The sequence below is a fragment of the Diaphorina citri genome, unplaced genomic scaffold (genome assembly GCF_000475195.1).
Source record: "Diaphorina citri unplaced genomic scaffold, Diaci psyllid genome assembly version 1.1 scaffold207, whole genome shotgun sequence".
NCBI classification, from domain to species: Eukaryota; Metazoa; Arthropoda; class Insecta; order Hemiptera; family Psyllidae; genus Diaphorina; species Diaphorina citri.
The window spans coordinates 164,000-187,650 of NW_007377644.1; the positions used below are offsets into that span (position 1 = coordinate 164,000).

At 36.0% G+C, this 23,651-nt stretch overlaps 1 protein-coding gene across 1 annotated transcript in view; it reads left to right on the plus strand.

Moving 5' to 3' along the window:
• Nucleotides 1-23,651, plus strand: part of LOC103505993 (ankyrin-3-like) — a 135,804-nt gene that overhangs the window by 101,286 nt on the left and 10,867 nt on the right. Inside the window, exons 23-34 of the mRNA XM_026821173.1 lie at nt 2,180-2,384; nt 3,185-3,374; nt 4,029-4,164; nt 5,386-5,568; nt 6,267-6,393; nt 13,675-13,881; nt 14,501-14,655; nt 14,930-14,975; nt 15,157-15,574; nt 17,715-17,781; nt 17,993-19,400; nt 20,040-20,198. Coding sequence (XP_026676974.1) covers nt 2,180-2,384; nt 3,185-3,374; nt 4,029-4,164; nt 5,386-5,568; nt 6,267-6,393; nt 13,675-13,881; nt 14,501-14,655; nt 14,930-14,975; nt 15,157-15,574; nt 17,715-17,781; nt 17,993-19,400; nt 20,040-20,198 — 3,301 coding nt within the window. The remainder of the gene's footprint in view (nt 1-2,179; nt 2,385-3,184; nt 3,375-4,028; nt 4,165-5,385; nt 5,569-6,266; nt 6,394-13,674; nt 13,882-14,500; nt 14,656-14,929; nt 14,976-15,156; nt 15,575-17,714; nt 17,782-17,992; nt 19,401-20,039; nt 20,199-23,651) is intronic.

A 23,651-nucleotide genomic window follows, 5' to 3' on the forward strand; every position in this document is an offset into this window, starting at 1 on the left:
TCAATTTGAAAAAAGCTATTTTTCAAACGGAAGAAAGAGAAAAGTTGCTTTCCTAGTCGTAAGCCGTATTAAATAACACGATAGGAAAGAGGTAGCAAGGGGGGGGATTTTCAGCATTTGTAGGGCAAAGGTTATCTTGTTGCTCTTCGGGGCATACTAGGGTGTGGGGAAGGATTTTCCAATGATGCACTTCTGTTAATGTTAGCTTCATTTTTGTATGTACATACTCAGCATTAAAATCTTTGTTAAATTTATTTATTTACACTCTAAACATCAAGGCCATGTGTGCTTTTGTTAGAATTAAATTTGATTTACTAAGGATTAAAGTTACTGCGTCCATTCCATTTGATTATGCTATCATTGAACGAACGATATGAGTTCGAAGTTTTCAATCGACGATTTTGCATTTCGTTTGTCTGTAAGTTTATTTGTTTCACTATAACTCTCGAACGGCCTGTCGTATTTCAATGAAAAGTTAGATGAACACGTTCAACTTTTTGAAGGGGATTTTTTGGTTCAGTTTTGGGCTCGCTTGTGTTTATGGAGAATTGAAGATGCCCTTAGAGGCCCCTTTTTCCAAGTGAGCTCTACAGTTCAATATAACTTGTTTTGTTTATGTAGTTAATATCGACATAGGTTAGGTACGGATAGGTTATAGGAATCAATAAAAGACACTATTCTGTTACATCAGCTTAGATTATCTCTTCCCCAGACTTCTCAGATAAACGAATTTCCCATTTGGACTTATCAGACAAAATCTTGATTATACTGAACTGTCCAATCATTAATATTTGCTCAATTGCTCACAATTGTATTGACAATGATCAATATATTGATGAGATCATTCTGAAATTTACTTGAGACATATGCAATAGGTATAATAATGTCCATATTCCGTGACTGTCATAATATAGCGTAGGGTTCGCATAAGAAATCTTTCATTTATAATATTTATGTTTTGTCCTACACCCTAGAGTTTTAGCATTTTGTCTCATCTAATGTGTCTTTATAATTTATGTATTATTTTTTTACCTGTTTGGCTTTTGAATGTAACATTCTTAATTTAAATATGTTCTGTTTTGCTACTCAAACATATTCGGGCTTTGCTTTTCTTTCTGTTCCGTCTCTTATCCACATTTTAGTTTGCTCAATTCTCTTTTCTCATTTATTTTGCTTCAAACAACCATGTAGGAAAACAAATTATGTACATATTATGAAATCAATTACTATGCATTCCAAAATTTCATCAATTGCCTCATTTGTTTAGTCTAATTTCTCACTAACTGAAAGTAGGGTTTATGAAATCAATTATTATGCATTCCAAAATTTCATCAATTGCCTCATTTGTTTAGTCTAATTTCTCACTAACTGAAAGTAGGGTTTGAGATTATTTTGAAAGTTCCTAAACCATTTCTATGGGCAGCTCTTAGTATGATCATTTTGTTTTGAGTTAGTACTTGACCGTACTTTCTAATACCGTGAACAAAATAGTATCTTCCAATACATACGGACTGTACCCATCAAATCTGTCAAAATAACCTCAAATACCTTCTAATACAAATGTTCTTCATTTGGTAGCAATTTGTTTAACCTACTGTGTTGTGGCTTATTTTTAGTTTACTAATATAAAACAAACCAAGTGCACCTAACACCAGTAAAAGATGGACTGTACCCATCAAATCTGTCAAAATAACCTCAAATACCTTCTAATACAAAAGTTCTTCATTTAGTAGCAATTTGTTTAACCTACTGTGTTGTGGCTTATTTTTAGTTTACTAATATAAAACAAACCAAGTGCACCTAACACCAGTAAAAGATCACAATGTCCAAGGAAAATCAGCTGACATGTGGTAAGTGGATTGTTTGATATATCATTGAAGCAGGGATGATCAACATCCAGTATCTGAAAATGATAGATTTAAAAACCCATTCACTGAATTCGGATTTTAATAACACGTTTTCTTACAAAATGAATCTGGATTCGATGGATTCATTAGATTCAGACAAAAAAAAAATAATAAAGTTTAAACCAATTTTTGGGGCCTTTGATTGTTCCAAGTATTCCTATCAATTAAAAATATTTGAATCCCACTGACTTTTTTTTTAATTGGAAAATATATCTACTGTCGAATGAGGATTTGTGACGTGTTTATAATTGAGCCGACCATTTTTCTTGCAGGCCCAACCGATTCCTACCGACATTACCGCCAAACTGCTTGGCAATCGAGTTGCCGTGTCTCCTATAGTGACCATAGAACCAAGAAGACGGAAGTTCCACAAGCCTATAACCCTCACCATACCAGTACCTCAAGCCGCCAACAAGGGCATGATCAACCAATACTCTGGTGATGCCCCTACACTCCGACTCCTTTGCAGCATCACAGGTAAAACTTTCAAATCCTCTTTTTATATCCTACAAAAAAAACAATGTATTGTGTATTTTACGGCCACTTTTAATTTCAGCCACAAATGCTGCTGCTATCGTACTTGATAAAAGCGCATTTTTCCCCCTATAAAAGGCTATCGTCAATTTCGGGTGTCCATTTTGTGTGTTACAAAAAACAATGTATTGTGTATTTTACGGCCACTTTTAATTTCAGCCACAAATGCTGCTGCTATATCGTACTTGATAAAAGCGTATTTTTCCCCCTATAAAAGGCTATCGTCAATTTCGGGTGTCCATTTTGTGTGCCAAAGAGATTTTTCAATTTTTATGAGGATTAAGAACATTGACCAACAACCAAATATGTAAAACTGAACACATCTTTTTCTTATTCTTATTTCACTTTTCATTATTCCTCATAACTTACCACACACGATTGAATTTTCTCTAATTCTATTCAGCATGAATTATCCATTATTTCAATAATACCCATACTATATTTCAGTTATACCTTAGTATCTACAACTTGCATTTTCTAATTTCATTTAGATTTGATTTATTTACTAAGTGTAATTTAAGATTTTCTTTCAGGACCAAAATGTGTCAGTTAACGACCACGCATGAGCTCATCACAGACACTAATTACTAAACTCCCGGGCCCCTTCTTTTTCTCAGGCGGCACGGCCCGAGCTCAATGGGAAGACGTGTGGCCCGAAGGACCAAAATGTGTTAGTTAACGACCACTCATGAGCTCATCACAGACACTAATTACTAATCTCCCGGGCCCCTTCTTTTTCTCAGGCGGCACGGCCCGAGCTCAATGGGAAGACGTGACAGGCACCACCCCACTCACGTTTGTCAAGGATTGTGTTTCATTCACCACCACTGTGTCGGCCCGATTCTGGCTCATGGATTGTCGGAATGTTCAAGATTCCGCCAAGATGGCCACCGAGCTCTATCGGGAAGCTATTCATGTTCCTTTCATGGCCAAGTAAGTCACATTGCATCTCATACATCTTAAATCCATAAAATAAATAAATAATGAATAAATAAATACTAAATGCATACCAAACGCGTATTTTTCTATCGAAATTCTCATCTCATACTTCCTAAATCCATAAAATAAATAAATAATGAATAAATAAATACTAAATGCATACTAAACGCGTATTTTTCTATCGAAATTCTCTCAGTCAGCAAATAAAAGCAACAGGGAATTAATTTTTAGAATCTGTATTTTCTTTTAAAAGAGGGAAAATGGACTTTAGAAAAAGTTTCAGATTTCGAAAGAAAAATACGCTTAGACGTGTTTCCATTCACTTCAGTTATCCGGTACAGTGCAGGTCAAACTCTAGAAAAAATATGTCATCCACCAAGAAAATAAATGTTAAATAGGTACCTATCTCTAAATTTTTGCTTCAATAAATGAATAACTATTTTTACCTCTTTGTTTTCTAATCTCAGATTTGTCGTGTTTGCCAAGAGAATCGAACAGCTAGAAGCCCGACTGAGAGTCTTCTGTATGACTGATGATAAGGAAGACAAATTTGTCATCCACCAAGAAAATAAATGTTAAATAGGTATCTCTAAATTTTTGCTTCAATAAATGAATAACTATAGTTACCTCTTTGTTTTCTCATCTCAGATTTGTCGTGTTTGCCAAGAGAATCGAACAGCTAGAAGCCCGACTGAGAGTCTTCTGTATGACTGACGATAAGGAAGACAAAACCCTCGAACATCAGGAGCACTTTACTGAAGTGGCCAAGAGTAGAGATGTAGAGGTAAGAGTTAATCACCAGGAAAAAATATGTACTTACGAGTATTGCCTACCCTAATATTGTCATTCCAGGGGACCAGGTTATGAACTGAGCTGACATATATTGGGCTGCTGTATATTGGACAAATCTTGAACATCAGGAGCACTTCACTGAAGTGGCCAAGAGTAGAGATGTAGAGGTAAGAGTTAATCACCGGGAAAAAAAAAATATGTACTTACGAGTATTGCCTACCCTAATATTGTCATTCCAGGGGACCAGGTTATGAACTGAGCTGACTGATATTGGGCTGACGAGTATTGCCTATCCTAATATTGTCATTCCAGGGGACCAGGTTATGAACTGAGCTGACTGATATATTGGGCTGCTGTATATTGGACAAAATGAGTTCTAAGCTTCTAAGTTTTAAATTCACGATTTTCATAACTTTGTTTGACTGTTGGTTTGTTTCACCAAAACTCTCAAACTGTTTGTCTGATATCAATGAAATTTGGCAAAAACATTTAATACACAAAGAAATTTTTGCTGATTAGATTTTGAGCCTGATCGGGCTTTCGGCGAGTATTGCCTACCCTAATATTGTCATTCCAGGGGACCAGGTTATGAACTGAGCTGACATATATTGGGCTGCTGTATATTGGACAAAATGAGTTCTAAGCTTCTAAGTTTTAAATTCACGATTTTCATAACTTTGTTTGACTGTTGTTTTGTTTCACCAAAACTCTCAAACTCTTTGTCTGATATCAATGAAATTTGGCAAAAACATTTAATACACAAAGAAATTTTTGCTGATTAGATTTTGAGCCTGATCGGGCTTTCGTGGGACTCAACAAATCTGTTTTTGGTGTCTCTTTTTCTAAATAAGTTCTACAAACTATATGTCTCATCGAAAAAAGAAAAAAAAAATAGGTTTATCAAAAATTTCGTTGTTAACTATTCCAGGTGCTAGAAGGCAAAAGTCAATTCGTGGAGTTTGCCGGTAACCTGGTGCCTGTGGTGTCTCTTTTTCTAAATAAGTTCTACAAACTATATGTCTCATCGAAAAAAGAAAAAAAAAATGGGTTTATCAAAAATTTCGTTGTTAACTATTCCAGGTGCTAGAAGGCAAAAGTCAATTCGTGGAGTTTGCCGGTAACCTGGTGCCTGTACTGGTGTCTCTTTTTCTTACAAACTACATGTCTCATCGAAAAAAAGGTTTATCAAAAATTTCGTTGTTAACTATTCCAGGTGCTAGAAGGCAAAAGTCAATTCGTGGAGTTTGCCGGTAACCTGGTGCCTGTAACCAAATCCGGGGATCAGTTGAGATTAGGGTTCCGCGCCTTCCGAGAGAATAGACTGCCCTTCACCGTACGGGTTAAAGATCCCCATGCTGACGTCATTGGACGAACCTTGTTCATGAGAGAACCCAAGGTAAGAATCTTGATGGACTCGGTAAGTTTCTAAAGGTCCTTGAAATTATGAAAGAAGAAAACAAAGAAATAGCACTGTTATACCTAGGTGTAAAGAAATCTTATATTATAAGAACGAGATCCATTCACTCATTCACATTTCATAGTTCACACACTGATCGCTCTATCTCTAGAACCACTTATACCTAGGTGTAAAGAAATAAAGAATATACTTGCGCAAAATTGGGTTTCATTGACTTTGAAAAAGCATTTAATTCAGTTTCCAATTGAATCGGTGTTGAATGCTCTCAAAAATTACTAAGTACCTTGCACTTGTCTACATTGATTTTTTCATGTCTATTACAATAACACAAGTTTTCAATGTTCAGTTAAATTGCTTACAAGTGATAAATTCAACATTAAAAAAGGGGGTAAGACAAGGTTCGCGCTCCATTAAAAACTTTCCACTTTGCAAAAGGGTATGCAAAATAAGTCCAAGATAGATGGTTGCTTTCAGAAACGTGAGTTAGGTGCATATTTATTAATACTTTTGTGTTTTTCAGGTGTCCAAAGGCGAGGCCCCTCAACAGCCAATCTGTGTACTTAACATTGTTCTACATTCCACTTTGCAAAAGGGTATGCAAAATAAGTCCAAGATAGATGGTTGCTTTCAGAAACGTGAGTAAGGTGCATATTTATTAATACTTTTGTGTTTTTCAGGTGTCCAAAGGCGAGGCCCCTCAACAGCCAATCTGTGTACTTAACATTGTTCTACCTGACGACATTATTCCTGAAACCAGTCTACCTGAGTCCGAACTGACCCGATATCAGTATCTCACCGACTCTAGTAAGTTTCCAATCCAAAATTAATCAATGGAGCAGTTGCAAATGGGTAAAAATTATTAATAAATGGTCGATTCCTATGTAAAAAGTTGTGAAAAATACAAATCTGAGGTCAACTCTCCGAAAAAATAACTGTAAAAGGTCGAAAATTCAATTTTTATTTTCCGTCAGAGTCCTGAACTCTGACTTCGCTTACTTGGGTGAGGTTTCTAAGATAAAGAACAGAAAAAATGAGGAACTAGGGAACTTTTCTTTTTCTCCTACGACTTTTAGATCCCGAGATAAATCGATTTAAAAAATACCGGAAAATCTTGAACTCTGACGTCACAGCATACGCTCCCATACACGATGACGTCACATCAAAATGTCCTGAGCAAAGCTCCCTCACAGGTAACACCTGAGTCCGAACTGACCCGATATCAGTATCTCACCGACTCTAGTAAGTTTCCAATCCAAAATTAATCAATAGGTCAGTTGTCATTTGCGCTTACTTGGGTGAGGTTTCTAAAATAAAGAACAGAAAAAATGAGGAACTAGGGAACTTTTCTTTTTCTTCTACGACTTTTAGATCCCGAGATAAATCGATTTAAAAAATACAGGGTTTCCCTTCCTTGCGCTATGTAGGAGGAACATACTTTTTCTTCAAGTTTTTTTCATATTCATAAGAAAGTAATGGAAATACTAATTGTCCCATAAGATAAAACTATTAGTTTATAACTTTCATGTAGTTTGGAAACCGGGGTTTCCCTTCCTTGCGCTATGTAGGAGGAACATACTTTTTCTTCAAGTTCTTTTCATATTCATAAGAAAGTAATGGAAATACTAATTGTCCCATAAGATAAAACTATTAGTTTATAACTTTCATGTAGTTTGGAAACCGAATCTTGAACTCTGACGTCACAGCATACGCTCCCATACACGATGACGTCACATCAAAATGTCCTGAGCAAAGCTCCCTCACAGGTAACACATTAATCTGTTTGTGCGCATGCATTTCTGCGCAATTCATGTTTGTGCGCTTACGTTTCAGCGCATCTCCTGAAGTCTGACGTCAGAGTTCAGGACTCTGACGGAAAATAAAAAATTGAATTTTCGACCTTTTACAGTCATTTTTTTCGGAGTTTTGACCTCAGATTTGGATTTTTCAAAACTTTTTACATAGGAATTGACCATTTGTTAATAATTTTTACCCATTTGCAACTCCTCCATTGCCGAAGCCGAATTGTGCTTATTTCGACAGATAAAAATTAAGTGTCCCGTCTAGATAGCATGCCTTGTAAGCGCTAGATCGCGAATTCAATTTTCGCCTGGGGTGGATTTTATCCTGAACGGATGAGATTCGCTCTCGGAACGATAATTTACACTTTCTGATGACAAACGTGATAAATATTGAAATAAGATTGAACTCTAGGGTTTCCCTTCCTTGCGCTATGTAGGAGGAACATACTTTTTCTTCAAGTTCTTTTCATATTCATAAGATGTGGAAATAAGATTGAACTCTAGGGTTTCCCTTCCTTGCGCTATGTAGGAGGAACATACTTTTTCTTCAAGTTCTTTTCATATTCATAAGAAAGTAATGAAAATACTAATTGTCCCATAAGATAAAACTATTAGTTTATAACTTTCATGTAGTTTGGAAACCAATGATTGAAAAATAGCAAACCTACCTAAGTTCCGTAGAAACAACAAGTTCTTGTAGTCCTTACCAAACTCTACTTCCATAAAAATATGTAGCTCAGCATGCATTTCAAATAGTATACCTACCTACCTACCTAAGTAGAAACAACAAGTTCTTGTAGTCCTTACCAAACTCTACTTCCATAAAAATATGTAGCTCAGCATGCATTTCACATTTGGAATAACCCCGTAGAAACAACAAGTTCTTGTAGTCCTTACCAAACTCTACTTCCATAAAAATATGTAGCTCAGCATGCATTTCACATTTGGAATAACCTTATTTTATTTTTCTCAAAGATATGGGGGATTAATTTTTAAGAAATTGCAGTTTACGATTTACCTCAATGAAAGTCCTTGGAAAGTGTCTAGAAGTAAATAAGGAATAAGGCCGTTCTTTTCTCTTTTAATAAAATTCTGAGACGTTTTTCTCATTTTTTATGTTTTCTAAATCTTGCTGCACACTGAAAATATTTAAGAAATTGCAGTTTACGATGTACCTCAATGAAAGTCCTTGGAAAGTGTCTAGAAGTAAATAAGGCCGTTCTTTTCTCTTTTAATAAAATTCTGAGACGTTTTTCTCATTTTTTATGTTTTCTAAATCTTGCTGCACACTGAAAATTATGACATTTGAAAACTTTCTGTAATCACTCAGGCGTGTTTCGGAAAAGATCTTTGAAAGGTAACTTTATTTTTAAATTTATTTTTATTTTTCAAATATTTCCTTTCAAGTTTGGGCTGAAATTCCCCTTATTTGAAATCTACCCCACCTTAATGTTCTTTCTTTTATTTCATCACATTTTCATTTTATCACCATTTTAATTTATCATTTAGCTCCTGTTCTTTTCATAGTCAACAGCTTTACAATTTTACTTTTGAAACTAATCATTACGATCTTGAATTTCCTTGCACAGATGCGAGTAGGCAATCCGGTACGAAGGACCAAAATGAGTTCAATGAAAATGATAACTATCCATCATGTTTATTTTCATAGTCAACAGCTTTACAATTTTACTTTTGAAACTAATCATTACGATTTTGAATTTCCTTGCACAGATGCGAGTAGGCAATCCGGTACGAAGGACCAAAATGAGTTCAATGAAAATGATGACTATCCATCATGTTTTAATATTTTACACCCTAGTTTCAAAAATATTTTCCAATTCAATTATATTTTAGTTAAATGAAGATTTGTTTCGCTTCTTTTGCATGAGGTAGATTCAATGCCAAGTTCTATTTCTCTTCTTATATCTTTCCCAATGTCATGACAATATTTTAACCATTTAAATGAAAAGTACAGCTCATCAACAAAAATATATTACATTAATCATTTTGGTCACATAAATGCGAATCACAATCAAATCAATCTATAATTAAGAGAGATTTAAAAGATTGACGGAAGCTTCTTATTTTTATTTGTTTACTTTTTTCAATTTAATCATAATTTTGCACCAATTTTTTTAAACAAAATTTTGGAAGAAAACTTTAATATCTTTTTTTTTTGTTTTACTTTATTGACTGCCATAGAAAAACGTCTCAGAATTATTTTCCTAATTTCCAATAATTTAATGTGTAGATAAAAAACATGTTGTATCTCTTTACCTTAAAGCCTGTTTTTAACCACACAGTTATAGGTAATTTATTATTTTTAAGAAATCACTTTAAATAACCCCACTTATCTATTACAACATTTTTCCTCTGAATCATGCTTCTATTTCTTACGTCATTTTCATCTCTAGATTTCTAGGAGTTCTATTTACCATGTCTATCGGAATGCTATCATCGATTATCTAAAAGAAGAACCTGTAAAATCTTTCAATATTATGATATATTTTCATAGTTGTAAATTTTCTTTCAGCATAAGACCTTTTACATGATTTTTTTCAATGGGACCTTCATTGAGGTAGTAAGAGGAATTGAACAATGTTTTTATGGAAACTCTGTATGCTTTTACTGTTATAAAACAATAATCAAGTAAATCCCAGTGTTCAATTGATTAGCTCATGGAATTAGATGTAATTGATTTCAAATATTTGTGTATAAACATTAAACTTTTCTTCCAAAAGTAATGCTCAACCCATGAATACTGCTTCAAGCAAACACCCCCTAGCTTAGTTCACTCTAGTATTTTGTAGCCATTTTAGCCTGTGTCCCGGTAGCAACATTTTGTATTTGCCTGACAAAAATTTATAGATATTTATCCCACTTTTTATAAGGAAAGGAAATGCCTTTGAAATCTCAAGTTTTTCTTTTCTCTCCTAAAGTGATTTTTATTCTTACTTGATGGGACCTTCATTGAGGTAGTAAGAGGAATTGAACAATGTTTTTTATGGAAACTCTGTATGCTTTTACTGTTATAAAACAATAATCAAGTAAATCCCAGTGTTCAATTGATTAGCTCATGGAATTAGATGTAATTGATTTCAAATATTTGTGTATAAACATTAAACTTTTCTTCCAAAAGTAATGCTCAACCCCTGAATACTGCTTTAAGCAAACACCCCCTAGCTTAGTTCACTTTAGTATTTTGTAGCCATTTTAGCCTGTGTCCCGGTAGCAACATTTTGTATTTGCCTGACAAAAATTTATAGATACGAGTATTTATCCCACTTTTTATAAGGAAAGGAAATGCCTTTGAAATCTCAAGTTTTTCTTTTCTCTCCTAAAGTGATTTTTATTCTTACTTCCAAATACTTTGCACGATGTATACTTGAAACAAAATCGCTTATCAACTTATTTTATTTTATTGGTTAAAGTTTAAATAGTGGCCCTTTTTCCACTTAGACCTCTATAAAAAATACTTGCTAGGCGATTTCGTTTCTGAAACAACCAAGCATTTAAGCCGAGTTTATAAGCTTATCAAAAAGATTCTGGGTATCCTAGAATGAAGGAAGGGTAAACCTGTGCTTGTATTATAATTCGAAATGTTTCTACTATGTAGTTAATTAAAGTTTAAATACTGGCCCTTTTTCCACTTAGACCTCCATAAAAAATACTTGCTAGGCGATTTCGTTTCTGAAACAAGCCGAGTTTATATGTTTATCAAAAAGATTCTGGGTATCCTAGAATGAAGGAAGGGTAAACCTGTGCTTGTATTATAATTCGAAATGTTTCTACTAGTTACTTCTGAGTTTTGAGTGTTATCGCCCAAGGTCGTAATCAAACAAGCAATCCGATCCAAAGAACCAAATCATGAGTCAAATGGGGTTAATGATGGCTATTGATGACCTTTCAATACATCCTAATGTAAATGTACCGTAAAAAGAACGAAGAACCAAATCATGAGTCAAATGGGGTTAATGATGGCTATTGATGACCTTTCAATACATCCTAATGTAAATGTACCGTAAAAAGAACAACGATAAAACACTCTTCTCTGTTTCTCTTCTTCTACATCTGACTGACTTGACGCAACAGAAATACAAATTTCTTCAAGGGAACCAAATTAAATCCGGCCCGAAGTACCAAAATGTGTCGGTTTAAAACTGGAGGGTTAATGATGGCTATTGATGACCTTTCAATACATCCTAATGTAAATGTACCGTAAAAAGAACAACAATGAAACACTCTTCTCTGTTTCTCTTCTTCTACAACTGATTGACTTGACGCAACAGAAATACAAATTTCTTCAAGGGAACCAAATTAAATCCGGCCCGAAGTACCAAAATGTGTCGGTTTAAAACTGGGCTCTGTTTCTCTTCTTCTACAACTGACTAACTTGACGCAACAGAAATACAAATTTCTTCAAGGGAACCAAATTAAATCCGGCCCGAAGTACCAAAATGTGTCGGTTTAAAACTGGTACGGCTAGATTTAGTCTGGCCCGAAGGACCAAAATGTGTCAGTTAACGACCACTCATGAGCTCATCACAGACACTAATTACTAAACTCCCGGGCCCCTTCTTTTTCTCAGGCGGCACGGCCCGAGCTCAATGAATACATCCTAATGTAAATGTACCGTAAAAAGAACAACGATAAAACACTCTTCTCTGTTTCTCTTCTTCTACAACTGACTGACTTGACGCAACAGAAATACAAATTTCTTCAAGGGAACCAAATTAAATCCGGCCCGAAGTACCAAAATCTGTCGGTTTAAAACTGGTACGGCTAAATTTAGTCAGGACCAAAATGTGTCAGTTAACGACCACACATGAGCTCATCACAGACACTAATTACTAAACTCCCGGCCCCTTCTTTTTCCTCAGGCGGCACGGCCCGAGCTCAATGGGAAGACGTGACAGGCACCACCCCGCTCACGTTTGTCAAGGATTGTGTTTCATTCACCACCACTGTGTCGGCCCGATTCTGGCTCATGGATTGTCGGAATGTTCAAGATTCCGCCAAGATGGCCACCGAGCTCTATCGGGAAGCTATTCATGTTCCTTTCATGGCCAAGTAAGTCACATTGCGTGTCATACATCCTAAATCCATAAAATAAATAAATAATGAATAAATAAATACTAAATGCATACCAAACGCGTATTTTTCTATCGAAATTCTCTCAGTCAGCAAATAAAAGCAACAGGGAATTAATTTTTAGAATCTGTATTTTCTTTTAAAAGAGGGAAAATGGACTTTAGAAAAAGTTTCAGATTTCGAAAGAAAAATACGCTTAGACGTGTTTCCATTCACTTCAGTTATCCGGTACAGTGCAGGTCAAACTCTAGAAAAAATATGTCATCCACCAAGAAAATAAATGTTAAATAGGTATCTCTAAATTTTTGCTTCAATAAATGAATAACTATAGTTACCTCTTTGTTTTCTCATCTCAGATTTGTCGTGTTTGCCAAGAGAATCGAACAGCTAGAAGCCCGACTGAGAGTCTTCTGTATGACTGATGATAAGGAAGACAAAACCCTCGAACATCAGGAGCACTTCACTGAAGTGGCCAAGAGTAGAGATGTAGAGGTAAGAGTTAATCACCGGGAAAAAATATGTACTTACGAGTATTGCCTACCCTAATATTGTCATTCCAGGGGACCAGGTTATGAACTGAGCTGACATATATTGGGCTGCTGTATATTGGACAAAATGAGTTCTAAGCTTCTAAGTTTTAAATTCACGATTTTCATAACTTTGTTTGACTGTTGGTTTGTTTCACCAAAACTCTCAAACTGTTTGTCTGATATCAATGAAATTTGGCAAAAACATTTAATACACAAAGAAATTTTTGCTGATTAGATTTTGAGCCTGATCGGGCTTTCGTGGGACTCAACAAATCTGTTTTTTAGCAAGACTGTAGTAAGTAAAGATATAAAAGATACTACAACGAGGGAAAAATCGCCTGGATCTATTACCGATGGTCTATTGAAAGATGGCATCCGAACAACTGAAAGTCGAATTGTTTCGGAAATCATCACCACCAAGACAGTCGATGGAGCACCAGGCGAAACTAAAACCATTACTGAAATTACCAAGAAAGAAACTGGAAAACCGGATCAGCAGACGACTATCACTGAAATCAGTGTCGGTAAAGAACCAATGAGTTTGGAAGAAAGAAGGCCGTAAGATAGGCTTTCTCACTGTATTGACATATTGAGGATTGAGGGTTTAACAGTGTATCGACATAGTTTAGGCGTACTTTAAACCCCATTTCCCTATTTTTCCTCAGGGGGTCTGGAGTCCTATCAACGCACTGAACTTCGTCTGTCCGATATCAGCAACCTTCTGGAGAACGATTGGATCCCTCTAGCTTCAAGTCTGGGTATATCTAACGCCGACATTAGTCAAATACAGGCTGACCATCCTGGCAGTGAGGCACAACAAGCCATGACTATGCTGAGGCTGTGGATGAAACTAAGCAGCAACAAACCGTCAGGTAACTGTCCAATCGGGAGGTCGTGGGTTCGAGGGAAAATACGGTTCGAAGACATCCTACGCCGGAGCCCGAGAGCCCTTGAATAGAAAGATCAATAGAATATACTCTCTGTCCTCTGCCCAAATAAGACTGAAAAGTCCCCTTAACCCAACAGTGTAAAAAAGGCCTCTCATTTTCAGTGGGATAATAATAAACATATACAAGGTTGAGAGTTGAGAGAACAGTTCGTAGTGTCCATGGTATTAAAAGAAACTGGCCCTTCTTATATGCTGTTGTTATTATATTCTGCCCAAATAAGACTGAAAAGTCCCCTTAACCCAACAGTGTAAAAAAGGCCTCTCATATTCAGTGGGATAATATACACATATATACAAGGTTGAGAGTTGAGAGAACAGTTCGTAGTGTCCATGGTATTAAAAGAAACTGGCCCTTCTTATATGCTGTTGTTATTATAGTCAGGAATCGGCTACCTATTAGGTAATTTCCCTCTACAAAACCCTGCAATTTTATTGTCTAAGAGCTACTTCTACTATAATTCAAGCACAGTCATTTTTACGCAAACATAGACAGTCAATATTAATTGTTCTTTTCTTTATTTACTCATTTTATTTTGTTCCAGCTGCTACGTTAGAGTCCGCCTTAGTGAGTATTGGCAGAGAGGATATTATCCGCCAATGTATCTACAGTGATGACCACACGATAGAGCCTAGCTCAGAGGTGCTATATAATGAACCCGATACCATTACTACAGTACGGACCACCGACTTTATTGAGGTAGATAGCTAGACAGCTAGTAGCTACCAATTAAGTCTCCATATCTCAGAGCCCCTGATTCCGGGGTCTATTTATTTAATCCAAGTAGTAAAATAAAAAATTAGTAGCGTCCTTTCAATATGGATATTTGTAGAAACAAATTCACAACTTTTATCAAACATAAATATGTTTTCCGAAAGAGATGAACAGTTTTCAATTCACTGGATGGAGAGGAAAAAGTAGTATATACTTATTTCTAAGAAGTAGATACTCAGATAACTGTGTTTTGTTTCAGATTCCTCGGCCACATACCTTGAATATTAAGGATAACATGAGTGACAGTAAGTTGTACTTATTATTTAAAAAAAAAACTTACTAACAGAAAACTTACTAAAGGACCAACCCTTGAAATCCGTAATTCAACTACATACTTGGAAGTATTAGATGATTTGTTTCTTCTTGGTTAGACGAAGATTTTTTCCCCCACAGTAACTAATATGTGTTATCTATTGTTATTTTCAGCTGAGTTGTCAGATCATGCGGATCATGAAGAGTTGAAGTACAAAATCAAGGAGAACATTATTGAGGAACCAAGCAAACCTGTATCCGAACATAGGAGAGAGATTGAGAAGCGACTCTCTCAAGAACGATCAGCCTCTGTAGAAAAACCTGAGAAAAAACCTGATGAACCCAAAGTGAAGTCGAAAATCACAGAAAATGTTGTACTGACCGAGACTCTGTCTAAAGAACCAGAACTAAGCTTCCATGAGAAGAGATTATCATTTGAGAGAGGTAGCTCACAAGATCGCGCCAAAATCACTACCGATGCTTTCCTTCAAGAAGAAAAGAAAGCATCAGCAATAACTTCCCCTCCACAGGAAAATGTCGAAGTCAAAGTAGACGAGGCAGCCAAATTATCCTTTAAAGAAAAGAGAAAATCCTTTGGTAATAAGTTGGAAAGAAAGTGTCTGCAGTAATTGTGCATACACAGTTTATAGTTTTAACAACAAGTCAAATAATTTCATTCAGTGTTTTATTAATTGTGCTACAAGTGAATAATTTTCATAATAAGTTCCTTTATTCAGTGGGATAATAATACATATATCCAAGGTTGAGAGTTGAGAGAACAGTTCGTAGTGTCCATGGTATTAAAAAAAACTGGCCCTTCTTATATGCTGTTGTTATTATAGTCAGGAATCGGCTACCTATTAGGTAATTTCCCTCTACAAAACCCTGCAATTTTATTGTCTAAGAGCTACTTCTACTATAATTCAAGCACAGTCATTTTCACGCAAACCATTTAGACAGTCAATATTAATTGTTCTTTTCTTTATTTACTCATTTTATTTTGTTCCAGCTGCTACGTTAGAGTCCGCCTTAGTGAGTATTGGCAGAGAGGATATTATCCGCCAATGTATCTACAGTGATGACCACACGATAGAGCCTAGCTCAGAGGTGCTATATAATGAACCCGATACCATTACTACAGTACGGACCACCGACTTTATTGAGGTAGATAGCTAGACAGCTAGTAGCTACCAATTAAGTCTCCATATCTCAGAGCCCCTGATTCCGGGGTCTATTTATTTAATCCAAGTAGTAAAATAAAAAATTAGTAGCGTCCTTTCAATATGGATATTTGTAGAAACAAATTCACAACTTTTATCAAACAATAGCTACCAATTAAGTTTCCATAACTCAGAGCTCCTAATTCCGGGGTCTATTATTTAATCCAAGTAGTAAAATAAAAAATTAGTAGCGTCCTTTCAATATGGATATTTGTAGAAACAAATTCACAACTTTTATCAAACTATAGCTACCAATTAAGTCTCCATAACTCAGAGCCCCTGATTCCGGGGTCTATTATTTAATCCAAGTAGTAAAATAAAAAATTAGTAGGTAGCGTCCTTTCAATATGGATATTTGTAGAAACAAATTCACAACTTTTATCAAACATAAATATGTTTTCCGAAAGAGATGAACAGTTTTCAATTCACTGGATGGAGAGGAAAAAGTAGTATATACTTATTTCTAAGAAGTAGAATTATGTTTTCCGAAAGAGATGAACAGTTTTCAATTCACTGGATGGAGAGGAAAAAGTAGTATATACTTATTTCTAAGAAGTAGATACTCAGATAACTGTGTTTTGTTTCAGATTCCTCGGCCACATACCTTGAATATTAAGGATAACATGAGTGACAGTAAGTTGTACTTATTATTTAAAAAAATTTAGATAGTTGTGTTTTGTTTCAGATTCCTCGGCCACATACCTTGAATATTAAGGATAACATGAGTGACAGTAAGTTGTACTTATTATTTAAAAAAAAAACTTACTAACAGAAAACTTACTAAAGGACCAACCCTTGAAATCCGTAATTCAACTACATACTTGGAAGTATTAGATGATTTGTTTCTTCTTGGTTAGACGAAGATTTTTTTCCCCACAGTAACTAATGTGTGTTATCTATTGTTATTTTCAGCTGAGTTGTCAGATCATGCGGATCATGAAGAGTTGAAGTACAAAATCAAGGAAAACATTATTGAGGAACCAAGCAAACCTGTATCCGAACATAGGAGAGAGATTGAGAAGCGACTCTCTCAAGAACGATCAGCCTCTGTAGCCCCACAGTAACTAATACGTGTTATCTATTGTTATTTTCAGCTGAGTTGTCAGATCATGCGGATCATGAAGAGTTGAAGTACAAAATCAAGGAGAACATTATTGAGGAACCAAGCAAACCTGTATCCGAACATAGGAGAGAGATTGAGAAGCGACTCTCTCAAGAACGATCAGCCTCTGTAGAAAAACCTGAGAAAAAACCTGATGAACCCAAAGTGAAGTCGAAAATCACAGAAAATGTTGTACTGACCGAGACTCTGTCTAAAGAACCAGAACTAAGCTTCCATGAGAAGAGATTATCATTTGAGAGAGGTAGCTCACAAGATCGCGCCAAAATCACCACCGATGTTTTCCTTCAAGAAGAAAAGAAAGCATCGGCAATAACTTCCCCTCCACAGGAAAATGTCGAAGTCAAAGTAGACGAGGCAGCCAAATTATCCTTTAAAGAAAAGAGAAAATCCTTTGAACAAGGTTCCATAGACAAACCTGACAAGGATGATAAGAAACCCAAAGCAGATGCCAAAAAGCTGAACGGTAAACTTCCAGAAGTCAAAGACGAACCATCGTCTAAACCTGAGAAAATCATTACCGAAAGGAAAGTCGTTTCAGAAACGATATCCAAGACTGTTGAGACAATTGGTGATAAGAACGCTATTGTCTCTGAAAAAGTAACCAAAACCACTGAAATCAAAGGTGATCAAAAGCCTGTCACGACAGAAACCACAACAACTACTATTCTTGAACGGTAAACTTCCAGAAGTCAAAGACGAACCATCGTCTAAACCTGAGAAAACCATTACCGAAAGGAAAGTCGTTTCAGAAACGATATCCAAGACTGTTGAGACAATTGGTGATAAGAAAGCTATTGTCTCTGAAAAAGTAACCAAAACCACTGAAATCAAAGGTGATCAAAAGCCTGTCACGACAGAAACCACAACAACTACTATTCAAACGCCTGGTATTGAAAACCCTGTAGTGTCTACAACAATTACGAAAGTAACTGAGGAAGTTGATACAGTGACTGGACCTGCTGCTAAGGATGTAGTGGACAAATCCAAAACATCTGTCACTGAAACTATTACAACAGTAACTAAAGATACCAAGCCTACTGATCAAATCAAAACCACTGTTGAATCAGTTAAAGGCAAACCAGTTGTCAATGAGACAATTACCACAGTAACTACAGATAGTAAACCTACAGAAGGAATAAAAACAACTGTTGTAGAAACTGTTAAAGGTAAACCAGTTGTAAGTGAGACAGTTACCACAATAAAAACAGATAGCAAACCAACAGAAGAAATCAAAACAACTGTTGTAGAAACTGTTAAAGTTACACCAGTTATTAATGAAACTATTACGACTGTAACTAAAGATACTAAGCCTACTGATCAAATAAAAACAACTGTCGTAGAAACTGTCAAAGACAAACCATCTGTTGATGAAATCAAAACAACTGTTGTAGAAACTGTTACAAGCAAACCAGTTATTAGTGAGACCATTACCACAATAACTACAGAAGGCAAACCTGCTGATCAAATCAAAACAACTATAGATACCATGAAAGGCAAACCATCTGTTAGTGAGACTATAACTACGAAAACAACAGATAAAAAACCCACAGAAGAAATCAAAACAACTGTTGTAGAAACTGTTAAGAGCACACCTGTTGGAAGTGAGACAGTTACCAAAATAACTGCAGATGGCAAACCAGAAGAAATTAAAACGACTGTTGTAGAAACTGTCAAAAGTAAAGACACTCAACCAGACAAACCAAAAAATATAGTGGAAGAGCCAATTATTAGCAAGACTGTAGTAAGTAAAGATATAAAAGATACTACAACGAGGGAAAAATCGCCTGGATCTATTACCGATGGTCTATTGAAAGATGGCATCCGAACAACTGAAAGTCGAATTGTTTCGGAAATCATCACCACCAAGACAGTCGATGGAGCACCAGGTGAAACTAAAACCATTACTGAAATTATCAAGAAAGAAACTGGAAAACCGGATCAGCAGACGACTATCACTGAAATCAGTGTCGGTAAAGAACCAATGAGTTTGGAAGAAAGAAGGAAATCCGAACTGTTTGAGGGTGTCACTCAAGGACTACTAGCCAATGTGAAAACACAGGAAGCCAAACACAAAGGTAACTTAGGATCCTGACCTAACAGTGTATGACAAACAAATTTCATGTAAGACCCCATCAGCCCGTGCTTTGTCCTTATGATCCAAAGATAGTAAACTATTCTTACTTGTGATTATATTATGGGAGTATTCACACCCATTTAATCACCACCTATTCAAGTCACATTATTCTCACTCCCATCTATTTGAGCATCCGCGTTTGTTGAACTTACTGTGACTGGTTCAGACTTCAGATGATGCGCACAAACATGAATTGCGCAGAAATGCATGCGCACAAACAGATTAATGTGTTGCCTGCGAGGGAGCTTTGCTTGGGACATTTGATGTGACGTCACCGCCTACGGGAGCGTATGCCGTGACGTCAGAGTTCAAGACTTACCGGTATTTTTTTAATCGATTTATCTCGGGATCTAGAAGTCGTAGAAGAAAAAGAAAAATTCCGTTGGTCCTCATTTTTCCTGCTGGAGTGGGTCTCTTCATTCCTGCCTGAGCATTTTAAGCAGGCACTATAATCATGATATAATAGTAAAATTCGGCTAAGAGTGGGTCTCTTCATTCCTGCCTGAGCATTTTAAGCAGGCACTATAATCATGATATAATAGTAAAATTCGGCTAATAACATTCTCTTTCTCCCACACAGATATGTCTCCCAAACGCATCAACACTCCTCCACCTAGCCCAGCTGATTTCAAGGACACCTCCACCTCTTCCCCTCCTACTGAACCTTCCTGGACCTCATCCACATCCGCGGAAAAGACCGCCATCTTTGTTGACACTGAACGTGGCACGAAACCGACAGGTGAGTTGTGTGATCCGTAGCTACTGTGTGTGCTTGACCTCCCGCTTCCCTTTTTGTTCTGTGTTGTGCCCACCCTGTAAAATGGGATTATCATCCCTGTAAAATGGGACTACCATCCCTGTAAAATGGAAATACCATCCTGGCCAATAGTGGTCACAAGACTACCGAAGTTATTGAAAAAAATTACAGAATTTAATAACCTATTTCTGAAAGTTAAAGCGAGCCATCTAATTCAAAATCTGGGAAGACTTGTAAACAGCATCTACTCTACATAATACCTATGGTCGATCGATATCGTCTGAACACATCCACATTCAAAATGTGGATGTGACCTTTTTTTCAGTCCACCATAAGTCTTTGATTTCACCTGCTCTTTAATATGGGTTTCAGTCGTTGTCGATCGACCAGGTTGTTGATTTGTGTTTTTTTGGCTTACTTTTTTTCCTATACAGAAATTCCTTTTTTTATAATAGAGTTTAGGTACCTACTTTGGACTTTCAATTTTCCCATAACTTTTTTCAAGACAGTTGAATTTCTCGAATTTTTTGCACGTGAGTGTGGTTCATCAATCTGGGGAAAAAAAACAAAACTTCTCTACTTGTTGGTAAAATTCAGCTTGAAATTCACAAGTGAAACATGATATTCGAAAGTTTTCTGAGGCGTAACTTATCCATGCCCTAACTTACTGTGACCTTCACTTCAACAAGTCATTCTATGTCACCAAGTATGCATTAGGAATCTAGACTTTATACTTTAACATACAAATATACTTACATATATGTTTGTACACTTACGTATAAAGACATGTAGGTGGATATATTAGACGTTCTATGTAGGATATTAGGTATCGGTCAAAGTATTTCAGCGTGAGGCTTCCTTACTGAAAATCCCATTATCACATATTTATCGTCAGTGTTATGATGATATTTTTCGCTCGATGATGTCAAATGAAAGTGTTCTCTGTTAATTGTGTTACTCCCGTGTCAGATACGAATCGTTTCGCTTTGTTTTTATCGGTAAGAAACGGACTAGAATTTAGGTCGCTTTCCGGTGATTTTTTGGTGCGTTAAATAATTGGTAAACGAGTTTTTAATCCGTTGAAACTTTTCGTTTGTTATTGTTTTTGACTCCTTCTCTCCTTCTTAGGGTAAGTTTTTTTTCCATGTTTTGTGGTAGGGTGGTATTCCTTTCCAAAGGAAGAATGAGGTTTTAAATTTCAAGGAATTCGGGGACAAAATGTGTCCATATTGAAAGATTTTTTTTTTTCCTATTTAAAGGAATTCTTTGGGGGAAGACTTGAAATTTTAATTGGAATTTTAAAAGAATATCATTCAACCTCGTAAGGACAATTGAGGAGCGAGTATAAAATGCCATCTCAAAAGTCAGGTTGTAGAAAGCTTGACTTGATCCGAGTCCTGAAAAGCCCTCACATGTCAAAAACCTATTCTGGAAAGCCTTCTTTTAGGCATTCCTCAGAAATGAGCTTTCAAGCGAAAATTCCCTTGATCTCTTCTATGAGGATGGCTCCTTCTTAGGGTAAGTTTTTTTTTCCATGTTTTGTGGTAGGGTGGTATTATTCCTTTACAAAGAAAGAATGAGGTTTTAAATTTCAAGGAATTCGGGGACAAAATGTGTCCATATTGAAAGATATTTTTTTCCCCCTATTTAAAGGAATTCTTTGGGGGAAGACTTGGAATTTTAAAAGAATATCATTCAACCTCGTAAGGACAATTGAGGAGCGAGTATAAAATGCCATCTTAAAAGTCAGGTTGTAGAAAGCTTGACTTGATCCGAGTCCTGAAAAGCCCTCACATATCAAAAACCTATTCTGGAAAGCCTTCTTTTAGGCATTCCTCAGAAATGAGCTTTCAAGCGAAAATTCCCTTGATCTCTTCTATGAGGAATGTGGTAGTTATGCTATGTAGTTCTCTAATTTTAATATCTACTAGGTACATAATTGAATAAATAACACGCAAACCATTTAGACAGTCAATATTAATTGTTCTTTTCTTTATTTACTCATTTTATTTTGTTCCAGCTGCTACGTTAGAATCCGCCTTAGTGAGTATTGGCAGAGAGGATATTATCCGGCAATGTATCTACAGTGATGACCACACGATAGAGCCTAGCTCAGAGGTGCTACATAATGAACCCGATACCATTACTACAGTACGGACCATGAGCACACAGATAGCGTTGCAAAAAAACGCAACATCCATTACGCTCTATTTTAATGTACCTAACGACACATTTTTTGCATATATCATGTCTGCTATTTAGAGACTTTTCTAAGTCTTCTCTGTCAACATTACAGAAGGAAACAGGCCAATATTACTATTACTATGGCATAACTAGTTCGTAGGGTAATTCAATTTGGAATCGTGTAAAATTTCCTTGGCGACGAGCACACAGATAGCGTTGCAAAAAAACGCAACAACCATTACGCTCTATTTTAATGTACCTACACGACACATTTTTTGCATATATCATGTCTGCTATTTAGAGACTTTTCTAAGTCTTCTCTGTCAACATTACGGAAGGAAACAGGCCAATATTACTATTACTATGGCATAACTAGTTCGTAGGGTAATTCAATTTGGAATCGTGTAAAATTTCCTTGGCGAAGTACAATAAACATCACTGCATACTATAATATTAATGAACGTCATTTCTTTAGTTAGGCTGTTTAAAACATTGCCCAAAATCCTGTTGAAAGAGAGAACCAGGAATCTTTCCATCAATTTTCCTCTGTGTAACGAAACGCAGGGTAAAGGGATAATGAGACCATTATTTTGCTAATAATAGGTAATGACTTAAACTAATCTGAATGCAAATCGCGGATCATCAATCATAATTGAAGTAACTGTACAACTTATGTCTGGCTGGATGTCGCTTTAACCTTGTGAAAGTCCATGATGACATTTTACATATATAGTCAATCATTGCTGAAGTCTGAATCTAATTACATTACATCTTGCCAGCGCAAAGTACGAGTAGCTCCTGTTTTCAAATTCCCCTATGTCCTATCCGAGCGAATAAATAATACATCATATAGTACAATAAACATCACTGCATACTATAATATTAATGAACGCCATTTCTTTAGTTAGGCTGTTTAAAACATTGCCCAAAAATTCTGTTGAAAGAGAGAACCAGGAATCTTTCTATCAATTTTCCTCTGTGTAACGAAACGCAGGGTAAAGGGATAATGAGACCATTATTTTGCTAATAATAGGTAATGACTTAAACTAATATGAATGCAAATCGCAGATCATCAATCATAATTGAAGTAACTTTACAACTTATGTCTGGCTGGATGTCTCTTTAACCTTGTGAAAGTCCATGATTGTACATATGTAGTCAATCATTACTGAAGTCTGAATCTAATTACATTACATCTTGCCAGCGCAAAGTACGAGTAGCTCATGTTTTCAAATTCCCCTATGTCCTATC